Here is an 18,223-nt window from a genome sequence, read left to right on the forward strand (position 1 = left end):
CACTTATTATTGTAAAATTCAGGTTATTTGCTAACATTACCGATGACACAACTACTTCTCCAAATAAATTATTATTATCAAACGCCATTGTTCAAATTCTTAAATAATAATTTTTTTTTAACAGGCAATGCTTAATGATAGAAGGAGCTGTACATATATGATGTCTCCTACCTGAACGAATACATTTTGTCTTGCACTGGCTATTGGGTTCCGGACGCCTTTCTTTCTTCAAGAATGCTTAATGATAACCAGACTGCAATTACTGAGGTTTGGATAATTGGACTTCAGAGCTTTAATGGAACCAGGATATTTCTCTTCATTATAATCCTTGCCATCTATATTGTGATAGTAGCTGGGAACATGCTTGTAATATCATTGGTAATAATAAAAACTAATCTCCATACACCTATGTACTTTTTCCTTAGTAACTTGTCTTCTTCTGAATTAATGTTTACCACAAATATAGTTCCAAAATTCTTACAAATTCTGTGGGCAAAGAAAAGCAAAATCTCTATAATTCAATGTTTAACACAGTTCTATATTTGTGGCTCTCTAGCAGCAACAGAATGTTTTCTCCTTACCGTAATGTCATATGATCGTTATGTAGCCATATGTAACCCTTTACACTACAATTATTTCATGAGCTTCAGGATTTGTTACCAATTGGCTGCCTGGTGTTGGATATGTGGCTTTTCTTCTATGTTAACTACTCTCATTTTAGTTTGCCAATTGCACTTCTGTGGTCCAAATATAATTGATCATTTCTTTTGTGACTTTGCTCCAATTTTGGAAATTTCCTGTTCAGATATCTCCACTGTCAAACTGGAAACATTTATTTTTACTTCTTCTGTGACACTTTTTCCATTTATTTTCATAATTGGAACTTATGTTTATATAATTCTTACAATCCTGAAAATTCCATCTACGACCGGGAGACAGAAATCGTTTTCAACTTGTAGTTCTCACCTAACTATTGTATCAATATATTATGCCACACTTATTACTGTTTATGTGGTACCTTCCAGGGGAAAGTCAAACACTATTAATAAGATTTTGTCTCTGATGTACACAATTGTGACACCATTGTTTAACCCAATAATATACAGCCTGAGGAATCAAGGAATAAAAGAAGCAATTGTAAAGGCTTCAAAAATGAAACATTGAGAGTCATATATTTTTTTTAATCTAAAAAAGGTTTTTAAAACAATATTGTCTTAATATTATTTATTTTTTAGATTGATAGACAGACACATATGAATACACTTTAAGGCATAAGATAAATATAAAAATAAATAAAAGCTATTATTGATTGTGGGGCTTCTTTTACTCTTTCTTTTAAGAGGTTTCTTTTACCTTGGTACCATTGGTTGCTGAATTATTGAGAGAACTCAAAGCATAACAACATTTTCCAAATAGGTAAGTATTTACCATAGTAAGCAAAAATGTAGCTGTAGAAACCATCTTCTAATGTAGGCTGCCAGAATATTATTAATGTTTAAAGAAATAGAGCGCTGTCATGCCAGAGGGGTGTTGAAGGACTTTCCCAAAACAGTAACACTGAATACCTCAGTGTTCTAGACTGGATTAGCTGGCAAATATAAAATAAAGATATCACTAATGTCAGGCAACTACTGCAACAGCAATACAAGAAAGTATTGAAATGGAATGTCTAAGTTATCTCCATATACACAGCGGATGGTATATTTCTTCGAGTATTGTGACTTCGCATGGACACCATCCAGAACCTTCCCCCTTTTATCATTAAATTTAGTCTTACAATGTTCTACTTATTTCATTTTTTTATATTTCAATTCTATTAGATATGTTTGGAATATCCTCACCTCTTAGAAACAGATAATATTATTATTATTATTATTATTTTTATTATTATTATTATTTTCTTTAAACGTTTCATCACCTTTATTGGTATCACCTGCAGATTGATGATGTAGTGTTCAAACATGATTTTTAAAAATATGAATTATTGAGATGTCATTGTTGGCCCTAACAATATTTGTGAATATTAATGAGTTCTTAATTATCTTCCTATTTACTAAAATGTTGACATTTTCAAATTGTATTGTGTTTCTTTTTTGTAAATCAGATAAATGGTGAAAAAATGAATAACTGACTGGTTCCGTAATTTAAAAAAGATGCTATACAGCGCCAATTTATTTCTACTCTTAGCCTCATGGAGTAGCATAGTTATTTAGACATCAAAGTGGTATGTAGGGTTTTCCAGTTTCCACATCCACACCAATATCTGTTTCTCTATTGAATCTCACTAATCTAGCTATTTTAAGTGAAAAACTATATGGGAGTGCAAACCCCTCAGGCAATAAAGTATTTCAATACATTGCAAGTAAAATGATTTTTCAAGAGGTTTTTCAAAAGTATATATTTAGAGAGAGTCAATTCCCCATAAAAAACAGAGCTGTATGTAACCCCTGTTTGGACAGACGAGAGTCACCTCATTCCAATGCTGGGTCTCATACCCCTGTCATTAGTAGGTGATTGCTATAAAATGTATTTACAGTATGGGGGTAGTGGCTGTATAGGAGCCCCATCTCCTAAAAACAGCATGCAGCACACACACTCAAGCAGGAAAATATTTATTTGACACTCAATTTATTTTACAGCGCAAACATGCACTACTGAATTATAAACCTAAAGCTCCTATTAACAATATCAAAATTCCTATCTATATATACCCGATTTGTAACATTTTGTTATTAACTGGACTGAAATAGACTTTTTTTGATGCCACGTCTTCTATGGCCAGAAGATTATAGCCACTATCCTAAGAGGGCATTTATATGCTTTGGACTCAATGTTTTTTGTCTACCATGACATTTTGGTTGCATTTATTGTATGTTAATACTCTTTTGCAATAATATTTTCTCTGTGCTGTATATGATTTTGCACAAATAAAGTTTATTTATTCCTGTCCAGCAAGAGCTAATGAGAAGAAATGTACTTACAGTCCTTTATTTGACAGAGGATAACCTTATGATTATCCAAGGCTTTCTTGAAGTTTCCCACAGTGGTTGTCTTTACCACAACTAATGGAAGTTTATTCTATGGGGCCGATTTATCATTGTGTGGGCGGACATGATCCGCTATAGCCGGCATTTATTCTTGTACAAGCAAAGTAACTAAATAACCCCTAAACCACTAAATTAACCCCTAAACCACCATCCTCCCACTCCACAAAGTAACTAAATAAACTATTCACCCCTAAACCGCCATCTCGCCACAACGCAAAGTATCTAAATAAACTATTACTGCCATCCCCCCACATTGCAATGTCATAAACTTACATCTAAACTCCCTAACACCCCCTAACTTAACCCAAAATACCCCCAAATTATCTAAAATAAAACATAACTACCTTATAATAAAAAACTTACCTGTAAAATGAAATAAAAACCTAACATTTAAAAGTAAAACTACCATTACTGAAAAATAAAAACCTACCATTACTGAGAAAAAAATATCATTACTGAAAAATACAAAATCCTACCATTACAAAAAAGAACCTACCATTACAAAAAAATCCTACCATAACAAAAGCTAAAAAAAAACTACCATTACAGAAAATAAAAAACGAAATTACCCAAAATAAAAAATAAAAATTCTACTCCAATACCCCTTAAAAAAATAACTATTGTAAAAATAAACTACCAATAGCCCTTTAAAGGGCCTTTTGTAGGGCATTGCCCTAAAGCTAACAGCTCTTTTGCTTTAAAAAACACAAACTTTATGGGTACCCTTGCATTCCAATTGGCTGATTTGGGGCAGCAAAAAAGATGAATGCTGTTTTAAGGGAAATGCCCATCCAAATGCCCATCCAAATGCCCTTTTCCGGGGAATGGGTAATATAGTTTTTTTTTCATTAGATTTTTGTTATTTTGGGGTGGGTGGGGCATTTTAAATTTAGGGGGGGTTATTGTTTTTTAAAGCAAAAGAGCTGTTCGCTTTAGGGCAATGCCCTACAAAAAGGCCCTTTTAAGGGTTATTGGTAGTTTATTTTTAGAATAGTTTTTTGGGGGGGGGGTTCTAAGGGGTATTAGAATATGATTATTATTTTTATTTTTGGTAATTTCGTTTTTTATTTTCTGTAATGGTAGGTTTTTTTAATTTTTTATAAATGGTAGTATTTTAAAAAAATGTAATGGTATGTTGTTTTTTGTGTAATGTTAGTTTTTTTTTTTAAAGGTAATTATGTTTTTATTTAATTTTACAGGTAAGCTTTTTATTTTAAGGTAGTTAGGATTTGTTTAGTTCATTTAGGGGTATTTCAATTTGGGTTAAATTAGGAGGTGTTAGATTAGGGGGTTTAGATATTAGTTTATAACTTTGCGATGTGGGTGGATGGCAGGTTAGGGGTTGACAGTTTATTTAGGTACTGCCATGTGGGGGGATGGCGGTTTAAGGGTAAATAGTATATTTAGGTACTGCCATTTGGGGGGATGGCGGTTTAAGGGTAAACAGTTTATTTAGGTACTTTGCGATGTGGGGGGTGGCGGTTTAGGGGTTAACAGTTTATTTATGAGTGTAAGAGTACTTTGTACTGTATTTTTTAAGTGTTTATCGACAATGTTTCATTTCGGAAAACTGTTTCCACAGCTCTTAGATTGCGGTAAGAATTGAAGCGTAAGAGGTGACTGCGCTAGCGCAATCATGATTTTACTGAACTTGTAATATCAGCGGATTGATAATGGATTGTGAAATTGCAATCACGCTAGTGCATAACTGTTTATGCCACACTTATAATCTAGCCCTAGGTACTTTGAGATGTGGGGGGTGGCGGTTTAGGGGTTAACAGTTTATTTATGAGTGTAAGAGTACTTTGTACTGTATTTTTTAAGTGTTTATCGACAATCTTTCTTTTCGGAAAACTGTTTCCACAGCTCTTAGATTGCGGTAAGAATTGAAGCGTAAGAGGTGACTGCGCTAGCGCAATCATGATTTTACTGAACTTGTAATATCAGCGGATTAATAATGGATTGTGAAATTGCAATCACGCTAGTGCATAACTGTTTATGCCACACTTATAATCTAGCCCTTTGTGTTTTATCAATTTTTCAGGACAGTCTTGTCAATCTTGATACAACTCATCATAAAGCCCTTATGGATTTATCTATTTCTTTCATAAACTCCTCCACTAACCAAATGCTTTACCATACTACAACATGTTTCGCTCTCTCCAGGTCACTATTTTCTTGATAGTTTTACCATTTTGTTGACACATGCATTTAGCTATAATGTTTTTATTGAGGATTTTTGGCAAATCACATGGTTATATTAATTTCAATAAATATGTCCATGGTTTTAATAAAGCTCATTTATTAAAAAAGAAGTAGCAGGTTAGATCTACTTTTTATAAACACATTTTGTGCATGTTAACTGGATGTTAAGATGGAAAAAGATTTTTAGTAATATTTATTTTGTACTAGAATATTCACAGAAATTATATATAAAAAAATCTTTAGTGGCTTAAATCTTACTAGAATACATTTTAGTCTTTTTATACCTATATAATATACCAGACTCAGTAACCTGAATTTTCTTTTTTCCAGGGGCCGAATTATCAAGCTCCAAAGGAGCTTGATGCCCCTGTTTCCGCGTGAGCCTTCAGGCTCGCCGGCAACAGAAGTTATGAAGCAGCGGTCTAAAGACCGCTGCTCCATAACTTGTCCGCCTGCTCTGAGGCAGCGGACCAAAATCAACCGGACCGGATACGATCGGGTTGACTGACACCCACTGCTAGCGGCCGCAAATCTGCAGATGGTGGCACTGCACAAGCAGATCACCAGAACTGCTTGTGCAATGATAAATGCCGACAGTGTATGCTGTCTGCATTTATCAATGTGTGACGGACATGATACTCTACATCGTATCATGTCCGCCCGCACTATGATAAATTGGCCCCCAAGTCTGCAATTTTTATTCTACTTTATAATACAGATATATATTTTATTTAAAAATAAAGGGTTAGAAGGGATGCAATAAGCAATATTGTAACCTCGTTAACTAGTGCGCACCTACAAGTTGAATGTAATTGGTTGCACTTGAGTGCAAACAAAATTTGAGCTAACGGCTTTGTACACCTACCGAGGGATAGATTTACCAAGCAGCGGATGCTGCAATCTCCCCTCATAGTTTCTGGCTCATAAGACCACTGCTCCTTAACTTGTCCACCACCTTTTAGGTGGGGGACTGCAATCATCCAGATCTGATACGATCAGGATGATTGACACCCCCTGCTAGCGGCCGATTGGCCACGAATGTGCAGGGGGCAGCATTGCACAAACATTTCCCTAGATGCTACACCAAATCATGTCCGCCCGGCACTTAATAGATTGGCCCCCTAGTGTAAAGTGAAAGGGTTAAAAAAAAGTTGTACCAAACATAACATAAATACATTAAAATAAATTATTTCACTCATATATACACTTTCTGATAAAATATTTTGTATAAAAAATGTTTTATTAAGGGTTAACAAGAATATGGTGTATGACAAGGTATTTGACTAGGAAGGGCTATTATGTACAGTATGTATATGTCAAAATATGAGTATGTGTATATATATATATATATATATATATATATATGTGTGTGTGTGTGTGTGTGTGTGTGTGTGTGTGTCTATATAAGCGATAAAATGCGATGTGTTAGTTTTTTTGGGGCTCCATTGAAGTCTATGGGGAGAAGAAGTTAAGGCGGTCAAGAAATCCAATACCTTTGTAAAAAAACATCTCTGAACCACATGTGCTACTACTATAGTTCCAATTTACCTCAAAAAGAATAGTTATATTGTTTTATAATTAAACAAAAATCAAAAACAGAGCTAATTTAAGTAGCAACAGTTACAGTATAGGACTCAGGTAGTTGCACTAAGGCAACCTATAAGGTATATATATATATATATATATATATATATATATATATGGCTCAAAATTTCAAGTCTTCAAGTCCTAAGCTATTTACCAGGTCAATATGTTACTCGCCACTGATCCCACCGATCACCTGCCCACAACACACCCACTACCCCACCCTCTCTTTGCATATGTTTAGCCATTGTGAAACACATTATTGTGTAATCATGTTTAATATTAGTTATTCTAAACCATAACAAGTCCTTTTAATATAATTATTAAAAATGTTTACATTTGCTGTACATTTGCAGTGTATACACAGCATTTATTGTCCTCTCACATGATGCAAAGATGTGTAAACCAGGACAGGTTCAATAAGACAGCAGGGATGCGCATCAATCTGTTTAGTGTCCAGTTTGCTTTTTTTTTTCAATTTTGCATGGGTAGTAATCTAACTAACGATGGGTGGCCTTTAGCTTGATAAAGGGGACAATCATTTAAAATAGCTGATTTTGCCGTCAGAAACTTCCACCTATAAAGATCTTGTAAATACTGCAGTATTTGCTATAAAGAAGCTATATAATCAAGAGGTTGTGGTAGTGGTGCTAGAGAAAAAAAAGTGTCCCTGCAATTATTTTAAATACAAATACCATATCAGCTGCTTGCCTTAATACTTTAAGTAATTTATCTTCTAAATACATCAAAAATAAATTTAACAGAACAGTTACACTCATATTAACACTATCTGATAAAAAATAATTTAAAAAATTGCATTAAAATGTTATAAAGGGGGGGTGACTTCCGGGACGCGGCCATGACAGGTCACATGTTTGCTGGCTGCTCCAGACCTTGGATCTAAACTTCAAAAAATCTAACCTTTACCGCCTGATTAAGTGCAGATTTGCACCATATATTCTATAAGAGAGTATACTCGCTACATCACAACTATTTTTTTCAGGATTGGAGTCAGTTTCAGCTTCCCGGAGGTCATTGGAAATTGTGGCCTCCTATCTCCTAGCAGAGCAGCCATGTGTCTCTGTCGTTACTTGCAGTGTTATCTTGCAAATCACTGCCCATACTGCTATAATTCTATTTCATGTGCCCAACTAACATCTCATATAGAGGATTAATATGGAGAAAAATTAATATTTGGAGGAGCTGAGCTATCTTCTAGCGAATACCATGCTGCCTTTGATGAAACACTATGCATGGCATTTAATCCTGGTTACAACTATGGATCTCATCTAACTTCTCATCTGGAACCTGTTTGCACAGAGTTTGAGGGTGTTAGCGCTTTGGGGCCCCAGTGCTCATTCACTACCCAGGACAGCCATAAAAAAGATCTGACACCCGCTAATTGGACTGTTACCGGCAATGTTATCTCACCGTGGAGCAACTATAGTGTCATTGTGACCCAATCAACCTTAATACCTAAGGACTGTGCACGCAAAGGACCTCTAGTCCGAAACATACCCCAAGGCCAGGAAGCAACTCGTTCATGGAAGGAATGCACCTCAGCGATACAGCTATTCTCCAGTGTCCCCAGCTTTATGAAACTGTAGCTACTCCCCTGGGACCCCGGTGATCAACCGAGCATATCAGGGAACTACTTTACTTCACAAAAAACTGGTGTAGGGTAATCATGAAACCCACTTCAAAGGACTCTTACGTGTCCTATATTCTTTCAAAGACATAGTGCCACACTCCGTTCGTAGGCGCTCAGTGTGTAGAAAAGTTCCATTCACCTCTCTCTTTTTCTCTCGTTCACCGTGCTGTGTCTTCACTGCCGCTGCCGCTGCAGCAATACTTTGTCTCACCTCCTCAGCGCTCCCCACGGGAGCTGTGATCAAGACAAAGGTTCCGGTCTGACTGGTGCAAATAGGATGTATACAGGGAACTTCACCTCTTTCCCTCAGTAGAAAAATCTGTAGAACAACCGGAATCCTCGAACTCAAAAAGGGTTAGTAGAAAAGGGTGAAAGTAAATAAAGTACCGCCAGGCTGAGGGTTAAAAATATAAAGCTCCTTTATTTGAAAAATACATAAAAGGCATACACGCCAACAAGGTGACAAGGTCAAACGCGTTTCATGGTTTTCACTTCATCAGTGACCTATACCAACACCTGAAAACTCATCCTTAATAAAGGTGTTAACCACTCCCATTACAGGTGCAGAGCATTGGCTCAGGTGAATCAGAAAAAAGGAGGGCAATCTTTATTCAATACATGTATTGTGTGATTTCTAACAGATAAGCATATTTACATATTTGTAGTGAGTTAGACAGAAATATTTTCATTTCAAGCTGTCAAATCCTATTTACTATCAAATCTGATTTCAATACAATATTCTAAACTAATATATATGACTCAACCATAATTACTGATAGCAATTTCCTAATCAATTTAATCCACCATATTTATTACCAAACACTACCATATACTATATTCATATGAAAACAGTTCCATTATACATTTATTACACCATTATGAAAAAGAAATTGAAATATTCATAGCTATCAACTTATCATAAGAGGGGAATTTTGTTAGAGTCCATAGAATAATTGAATATACTGAAACTACCCAAATATCTCTAAGAATTCTTTAAAAATTATATGGATATAGTGGGAAAGGATACATATCAAAATTTATAGTGCATTCCAATGAAATGTGAATATATGTGAATTACACACTATAACCTTAGTCTAACTATTCTACATAAAGTTTGATATCCCAATCAGAATTAAGTCCATTTGGGACCCTTGTATTTAACTGGAAAATCGAGTATACTTCCTTTTGACTTAGAATTTTAAGTCTGTTTCCTCCCCTTTTGGGTCTCCTAACATGTTGTATACCCTGAAAGCTTAGTAGACTTTTATTTCCATTATGTTCATTCTTAAAATGCAGGGCAACTGGAGTATCTGAGTTCTCATCTCCAATTGACCTCAAATGCTCCAAGATTCTAGTTTTCAGGGTTATGGTCGTTTGACCAACATACTTTATGTTACAAAGTTTGCACGTGAGTAAGTATATCACGTACGAAGTATTACAATTTATGTACTCCGTAATTTTGAAAGACTTATCATCACCTGTAGATTTAAAGGTATCAACTAATGTGGCGTATGAACATGATGTGCATTTTCTGCTTCCACAGTGAAAAAAACCTTTTTTAGGTGTAAGCCAATTATCTGTATTATTTGTGGGAAGCATTGATGGGGAAAGAATGTTGGCCAATGTTCTCGATTTACGTGTCACATATTTACATCCTCCCTCTATGATCTTATCCATAGTCTCATCAACACTAAGAATAGGGAGGGACTTTTTAATAATTTGACAAATATCATTGTACTCTTTGCTATACATTGTGATGAACACGGGTCTCTGCTGGTAATCAATCTTTTCCTTCAATTTGCCTTTAATCATCTCTTGTCTAGCCATAGAATCCACTTGTTTCTTGGCCTCTTTTAAATCCTGTATTTTGTATCCCCTCTCTAAAAAACGTTCTGTAGTTTTCTCTGAATGTAACTCATATGCCTCTGTAGTGCTACAGTTTCTTTTTGTCCTCATGTACTGGCCTTTTGGTATGGCCCTTATCACATGTCTTGGATGGTTAGATTTAGCCATCAGAAGGGTATTTCCTGCACTCTCCTTCCTGTATAACTCTACTTCAATGCTATGTGTGTCAATATTAGGCTTTATTAGCAAATCAAGGAAAGGCATTTCCTTTCTACTCGTGTTCATAGTGAACCGCAGGTTCTGGTGATTGTCAGATAGATAATTAAAAAAGTCATCTACCATCGAATCATCGCCTTTAAATATAAACACAAGGTCGTCTATATAACGGCCGTAATACGCTATTCTTTCTTTGAAGGGATTACCGTCACCAAAGACACGGGACAGCTCCCACCAACCTAAAAATAGGTTGGCATGTGTGGGGGCAAATTTAGCCCCCATTGCTGTCCCCTGTCTTTGGCGATAGTAATCCCCCTCAAATAGAAAAAAGTTATGTGAAAGCAAAAATTCAATAGATTTCAAAATGAATTCTGTGAGATTAGCATCATAATCTGTGAACATCTCTAAACATGATTGTATAGCCTCAATACCTTTGTCATGAGGGATGGAGGTATAGAGAGACACAACATCAATGGTGACAATACAATGATCATCCAACCATTCCACTTGCTCAATCTGTTTAATGAATTCTGTCGTGTCCCTGATATAGCTCCTAAGACTCAATACAATAGGTTGTAGTTAAGTGTCTATCATGGCACTTAAAGGTTCATTCAATGAACCTATGCCCGCAACTATGGGGCGTCCTGGGGGCGAGGTCATACTCTTGTGGATCTTTGGGAGGTAATGGAAGATTGGTACAATAGAGTGTTCAACCAACAAAAACTCAAAATTTGACTTAGTTATAGCACCAATCATAACCGCCCAGTCCAAAAGATCATGAAGTATCCTCCTGTACCTAAAAGTAGGATTAAAGGGGAGTTTCTCATAAACCTCCTCGTCCTGTAACTGTCGAAAGGCTTCTTTTACATAATCAGTTCTGTTAAGGACAACAACATTACCCCCCTTATCAGAATTACGTATTACAATAGATGAATTATTCTTAAATTGTTTAATCGCAATCCTGTCATGCTTGCTCATATTGTCATTTTTGAAGGTTTCACATTTGTCCACCTTTCTTTTGTATAGTTCTGTCACTTCCTTCTCAACTGTTTTATGGAAAATTTCTATACTGTTGTTTCTAATATGTGTCGGATAGAAATCAGATCTACTTTTGAACTTCTTTAGAGGAATATTAGTACTCTTTAAGTTGTGGATATCACCACCTGCTTCCCTCTGTAGATCTGTTAGATCCATTTCAGCACATATATCAACAAAAGATAGAATCCTATCATCCTGTACTACCTCCTCATTTTGATTACTATCCTCAGATGTATCCAAGGCATCATTGTTACCCATTGTTTCAAAAAAATATTTCTTAAGGGTAAGTGATCGCACAAATTTATTAATGTCAACAATGGTTTGAAACAAATCAAAATGTGAACTTGGTGCAAAGTTTAATCCCAAAGATAGCACTTTTATCTGATTTTGAGTTAGTTTAACAGATGATAGATTGATTACATTTTTAGATCCTAAACATATTTCCTGCTCTGAGGTTTCCGTTGTCTCCTGGGATAACGGTGTGTCCTCCCTTGGCCTACCTGATGACCTCTGCCTGCCCCTGCCCCTCCTGCCTCTTCTTGTCCTACGTTTTTTTCTTTTACTCTGGTGTTTAAAATGCCCTTCATGTTTTTTGAAACCTAGGAATTAGGAATAACATTATCTTCCCTGTCTGTGGAGGGCTGTAAAACAAAGGATGTTGAGGAATTAACATCCTCTGTAACCCCCTCAAAATCTGATGAGTCGTAGTCGTACTCTGTATCAGTTTCATTGAACTTGACTTTCTTTTTATCTTGTTTCAAATTACTGTTAACTCTCTGTCTCTTCCTCCCTCCTGTATGCATCCATCTATAAACATTTCCCTTCTCATAGTCATCCTTATCTCTTGATATTTTTGATTTCTTAAAGAACCACAGATTTTCTCTAAATTCTTCCATTTCTCTTTTGATTTTATCATCATAGCCCTTAAACTCAGGTTTACTGGATAACGGGCGGATGTAATCCTGTACTTTTTTAATCTCTAAAATCAAGGTGGATCTCTTGTTGTTTCTTATATTCTATGAGTAAATCCATAAGGGCTAGGGAACATTGGGTTAATAGCTCGTTCCATTTTTTAATAAAATCTATATCTGCTACCTCAAAAGAGGGGAATTTCTTTATTCGTAGGCCCCTTGGAATGCGGTGAAACTTTTTATAAATGTTAAATGTTTTAACATCAATCTCCAGCCTGGTGTCCTGTTTTAGCAATTTGTCCATTTTAAAGAAAAGTGAGTCCAAACTTTCTCTTTCTTCCTGTTCTAGCTTATCATCATCATAATCCTCACAGTCCTCATAAGTTTCTTCAAAAGTTTGAAACACATAACTTTCAGCTGCCATGACTCCAAAAAATGCTCCTATAAAGCAGCACACTTCATGCAATAATTCCCAGAGATGTAAACTGGTTTATGTGATAGACTTTCTGCAGGTGCTCAAATAGACTTTTAGAGTACACTTTCATGCGCAAATCAAACAGCACTTCTGATGCACAAGTCCCAAAGGAAAGTATTGCTGTATAAAATAGTTCCACTGTTGTATGCAGAAATTCAAACAGTATACCTCATATAGAAATTCGGGAAGTGCAACCTGCTGTTATATTAAGGAATTTCTCACTCATATTTCTCATGCAAGTGTGATAACGTTTAACTATGCATGATTAGTTAAAGTGTCCATCACTCTCTTTGGAGAATTGGCTTTTGAAATAGCGTCCACAAAAAACTCAAATTTTAAGCCTTTAAAAGAAAACTCCAATTTTAAGCCTTTAAAAGAAAAACTCCAATTTTAAACTTTTGAGATAGCCTTGATGGAAATTATTGGCAAATTAATCCCAAGTGTCACTTATCTGTATTAATAAGATATGTAATTCATGGTGCCGCTCCAATTCAAAACACTCTGCTTGGCGTGTAGCCTAATAAATATGTATATATATAGGATCATATGCGGTACATTCACCCAACCTAACCCTGTCATATATATTAGTTTAGAATATTGTATTGAAATCAGATTTGATAGTAAATAGGATTTGACAGCTTGAAATGAAAATATTTCTGTCTAACTCACTACAAATATGTAAATATGCTTATCTGTTAGAAATCACACAATACATGTATTGAATAAAGATTGCCCTCCTTTTTTCTGATTCACCTGAGCCAATGCTCTGCACCTGTAATGGGAGTGGTTAACACCTTTATTAAGGATGAGTTTTCAGGTGTTGGTATAGGTCACTGATGAAGTGAGAACCATGAAACGCGTTTGACCTTGTCACCTTGTTGGCGTGTATGCCTTTTATGTATTTTTCAAATAAAGGAGCTTTATATTTTTAAGCCTCAGCCTGGCGGTACTTTATTTACTTTCACCCTTTTCTACTAACCCTTTTTGAGTGCGAGGATTCTGGTTGTTCTACAGTTCTTTCAAAGACATACCTCTGCACAATTCTAGTCTGTAACTGCCTGCTTAGTTTAGCGCATAAAAAAAAAATTCAGTTACCACATTTCTCAGTTATAAATGCGGACATATTTACTTTAGGGCAAAATTAGCAGACTGCTTTTAGTGCATTAATGTTTACCCTCCCATTGCTGACTTACATATAACTCTATACTTACTAATCTTGAGGTGTTACCTAGATTTGCATAATATGTTTTATTCCATTTGCACATTTAGTTTAATATGAGAGCCCATGCATGAATATTCCTACAGAGTTCTTAATTACTGTTTTTTATGCATTCAATGTTGTTTATGGACATTCTTATTGGTTTATATACCTTTTGTAAGCTCAGCACTTAATTATTTTAGCTTTTTATTGGATACATGGATAATTATAATGCAATAATGCCATTTACAGCTAATGACACTCTATAAGTTGATATTATAATTATTTCTTATTCTGTATTTTATTGCAACCTTCCAGCACCTCTTAAACCTGGAACTAATGCTGCTTATGATTTTGTTTTGCTGTCACTTAAACCTAAATCTTTAAAATGAAGGCTACCATGATTGTACAGAGTGTATCCTTTATGGTAAGATCATGATGCTAGAAAACCTGAGCACTCTATATACTCAAAAAGCCAAATACTCCTTGTTTTAATTTGATCCTTCACAGTTTATAGGAACTATAAGTGGGCTCCAGTGCTCATATACTTCCTTTAAGGTTTTACCTTATTAGTTTAAGATTCTATTTTGCTGCATAATGAGAAATCATCATTTAATTTGCCCCTTTTGGGCCCCCTAGATGAAATATCTTCCAATTTAGCAGTATCTGTAACTCTCCTTATATATTGTTTGCTTAAATGTATAATTTATACACCTATACAGTTCACTGGATATATACCTTATATAGATTACTTACATTCTTTAGGACTAAAGAGGGACTGTATTTATATGTTACACATAGAGAGAACAAGAGTGGCTCTAGCTTAATTGACTGTTCAATGCTCCCCCTGTTAGTTATATAACATAGTATGTGGTTAAAGAGAGGCCATTATCTATCTATAGGGCATATATTATATAATCTAAATTAAACATTAATTGCCAAGACTACCTTATGGAAAGGATAAATTGTACCATTCTCCTAGCAATATGATAAATTTACTATTGCTGTTACTATCTGTTTCACTTTACAGTTCTCATAAAAAACAAAATTAAAGGTTCCGCATTCAGTGTGCATCTAGCAAAGATAGAATTTTGATTTAGAGAAATGTTTTCTTTTATGGGTGTAAAGCCAGAGTTGTAATGCTGTATTCATTTTTTTTTCTGCCATATCTGTATTGCTTGGATTGATCTTGCCACTTCTGAGGTGGAAAAAAGATGCAGTTTTAGCTTCTTAAATATGTTAAAAAGTTTTAATACAGCAAAATAAATTTACCCCTTAATATATATAAGAAGGAATGTCTTTATAGTTCTTTAACACAGAGCAAGTTTTATCTCACATTTATAGAAACATGTGGCGAGATTACGAGTTTTGCGTTAGAGGCTGTGCGAGCAGTTTTTTCTCACCACTCACTTACCTGCAGAGCTGGTATTACAGGTTTTTACAAACCCGGCGTTAAAAGGCAAGAAGTGAGCGTAGAGCAAAATTGTGCTCCATACCGCACTCCAATACCAGCGCTGCTTAAGTCAGCGGTGAGCTGGTCGTACGTGCTCGTGCACGATTTCCCCATAGGGATCAACGGGGAGAGCCGGCTGAGAAAAAGCCTAACACCTGCAAAAAAGCAGCGTAAAACTCAGTAACGCAGCCCCATTGATTCCTATGGGAAAATAAAATGTATGTTTACACCTAACACCTTAACATGAACCCCAAGTCTAAACACCCCTAATCTTACACTTATTAACCCCTATTCTGCCACCCCGACATTGCCAACACCTACATTATACTTATTAACCCCTAATCTGCCACCCCCGATATCGTTGCCACCTACCTACACTTATTAACCCCTAATCTGCCGCCCCGGACATCGCCACCACTATAATAAACATATTAACCCCTAAACCGCCGCACTCCCGCCTCACAAACATTAGTTAAATATTATTAACCCCTAATCTGCAGTCCCTAACATTTCCGCCACCTACCTACATTTATTAACCCCTAATCTGCCGCCCCCAACGTCGCCGCCACTATACTAAATGTATTAACCCCTAAACCTAAGTCTAACCCTAACCCTAACACCCCTAAATAAAAATTAATATTATTATCTAAATAATTCCTATTTAAAACTAAATACTTACCTGTAAAATAAACCCTAAGCTAGCTACAATATAACTAATAGTTACATTGTATCTAGTTTAGGGTTTATTTTTATTTTACAGGCAAGTTTGTATTTATTTTAACTAGGTAGAATAGTTACTAAAAAGTTATTAACTATTTACTAACTACCTAGCTAAAACAAATACAAATTGACCTGTAAAATAAAACCTATGTTACAATAACACCTAAAACTACACTACAATTAAATAAATGACCTACATTAAATACAATTATCTAAATTAAATACAATTAGCTAAAGTACAAAAAAACAAACACTAAATTACAGAAAATAATAAACAAATTACAAGATATTTAAACAAATTACACCTAATCTAATAGCCCTATCAAAATAAAAAAAGCTCTTTTACCTGTAAAAAAAATACAAAAGACCCCCAACAGTAAAACCCACCACCCACACAACCAACCCCCCAAATAAAAACCTAACTAAAAAAACCTAAGCTCCCCATTGCCCTGAAATGGGCATTTGGATGGCATTCCCCTTAAAAGGGCAGCTAGCTCTTTTGCGGCACAAAGCCCTAATCCAAAAATAAAACCCACCCAATACACCCTTAAAAAAACCTAACACTATCCCCCTAAAGATCGACTTACTGTTCTGAAGACCGGACATCCATCCTCAAGGAAGTGGCAGAAGTCTTCATCCAACCGGGCCGAAGTTCTCAACGAAGCCGGGAGAAGTCTTCATCCAAGCAAGGCAAAGTGATCCTCCAGACGGGCAGAAGTCTTCATCCAGACAGCATCTTCTATCTTCATCCATCCGACGCGGAGCGGCTCCATCTTCAAGACATCCGACGCGGAGCATCCTCTTCATCTTTATTTAATTGTAGTGTAGTGTTAGGTGTTAGTGTAACTTAGGTTAGGTTTTATTTTACAGGTCAATTTGTATTTATTTTAGCTAGGTAGTTATTAAATAGTTAATAACTATTGAGTAACTATTCTACCTAGTTAAAATAAATACACACTTGCCTGTAAAATAAAAATAAACCCTAAGCTAGATACAATGTAACTATTAGTTATATTGTAGCTAGCTTAGGTTTTATTTTACAGGTAAGTATTTAATTTTAAATAGCAATAATTTAGTTAATGATAGTAATTTTATTTATATTTATTTAAATTATATTTAAGTTAGGGGGTGTTAGGGATAGGGTTAGACTTAGGTTTAGGGGTTAATAAATTAAATATAGTATCAGCGACGTTGGGGACGGCAGATTAGGGGTTAATAAATATAATGTAGGTGGCGGCGATGTTGGGGGCAGCAGATTAGGGGTTAATAAGTATAATGTAGGTGGCGGTGATGTCCGGAGTGGCAGATTAGGGGTTAATAAGTATAATGTAGGTGGTGGCGATGTTAGGGACAGCAGATTAAGGGTTAATAATATTTAACTAATGTTTGCGAGGCAGGAGTGCGGCGGTTTAGGGGTTAATATGTTTATTATAATGGTGGCGATGTCCGGAGTGGCAGATAAGGGGTTTAAATTTTTATTTTAGTGTTTATGATGCGGGAGGGCCTCGGTTTAGGGGTTAATAGGTAGTTTATGGGTGTTAGTGTACTTTTTAGCACTTTAGTTATGAGTTTTATGCAACGGCGTTGTACCATAAAACTCTTAACTACTGACTTTAAAATGCGGGATCTTAGAGGTAGAGGGTGTACTGCTCACTTTTTGGCCTCCCAGGACAGACTCGTAATACCGGCGCTATGGAAGTCCCATAGAAAAAAGGGTTTACGAAGTTTACGTAAGTCGTTTTGCGGTAAGGTCAAAGAAGTGTGCGGTGCCCCTAAACCTGCAAGACTTGTAAAAGCAGCGGTAGTGAAAAAGCAGCGTTAGGACCTGTTAATGCTGCTTTTTCAGCCTAACACAAAACTCGTAATCTAGCCGATGGATT

At 35.7% G+C, this 18,223-nt stretch overlaps 1 protein-coding gene across 1 annotated transcript; it reads left to right on the plus strand.

Moving 5' to 3' along the window:
• Positions 1-234: 234 nt before the first annotated feature.
• Positions 235-1,164, plus strand: LOC128647012 (olfactory receptor 484-like). The gene has a single exon (XM_053699823.1). The coding sequence runs from the start codon at positions 235-237 to the stop codon at positions 1,162-1,164; it is 930 nt and encodes a 309-aa protein (XP_053555798.1).
• Positions 1,165-18,223: the final 17,059 nt, after the last annotated feature.

The sequence above is a fragment of the Bombina bombina genome, chromosome 2, assembly GCF_027579735.1.
Source record: "Bombina bombina isolate aBomBom1 chromosome 2, aBomBom1.pri, whole genome shotgun sequence".
Classification (NCBI taxonomy): Eukaryota; Metazoa; Chordata; class Amphibia; order Anura; family Bombinatoridae; genus Bombina; species Bombina bombina.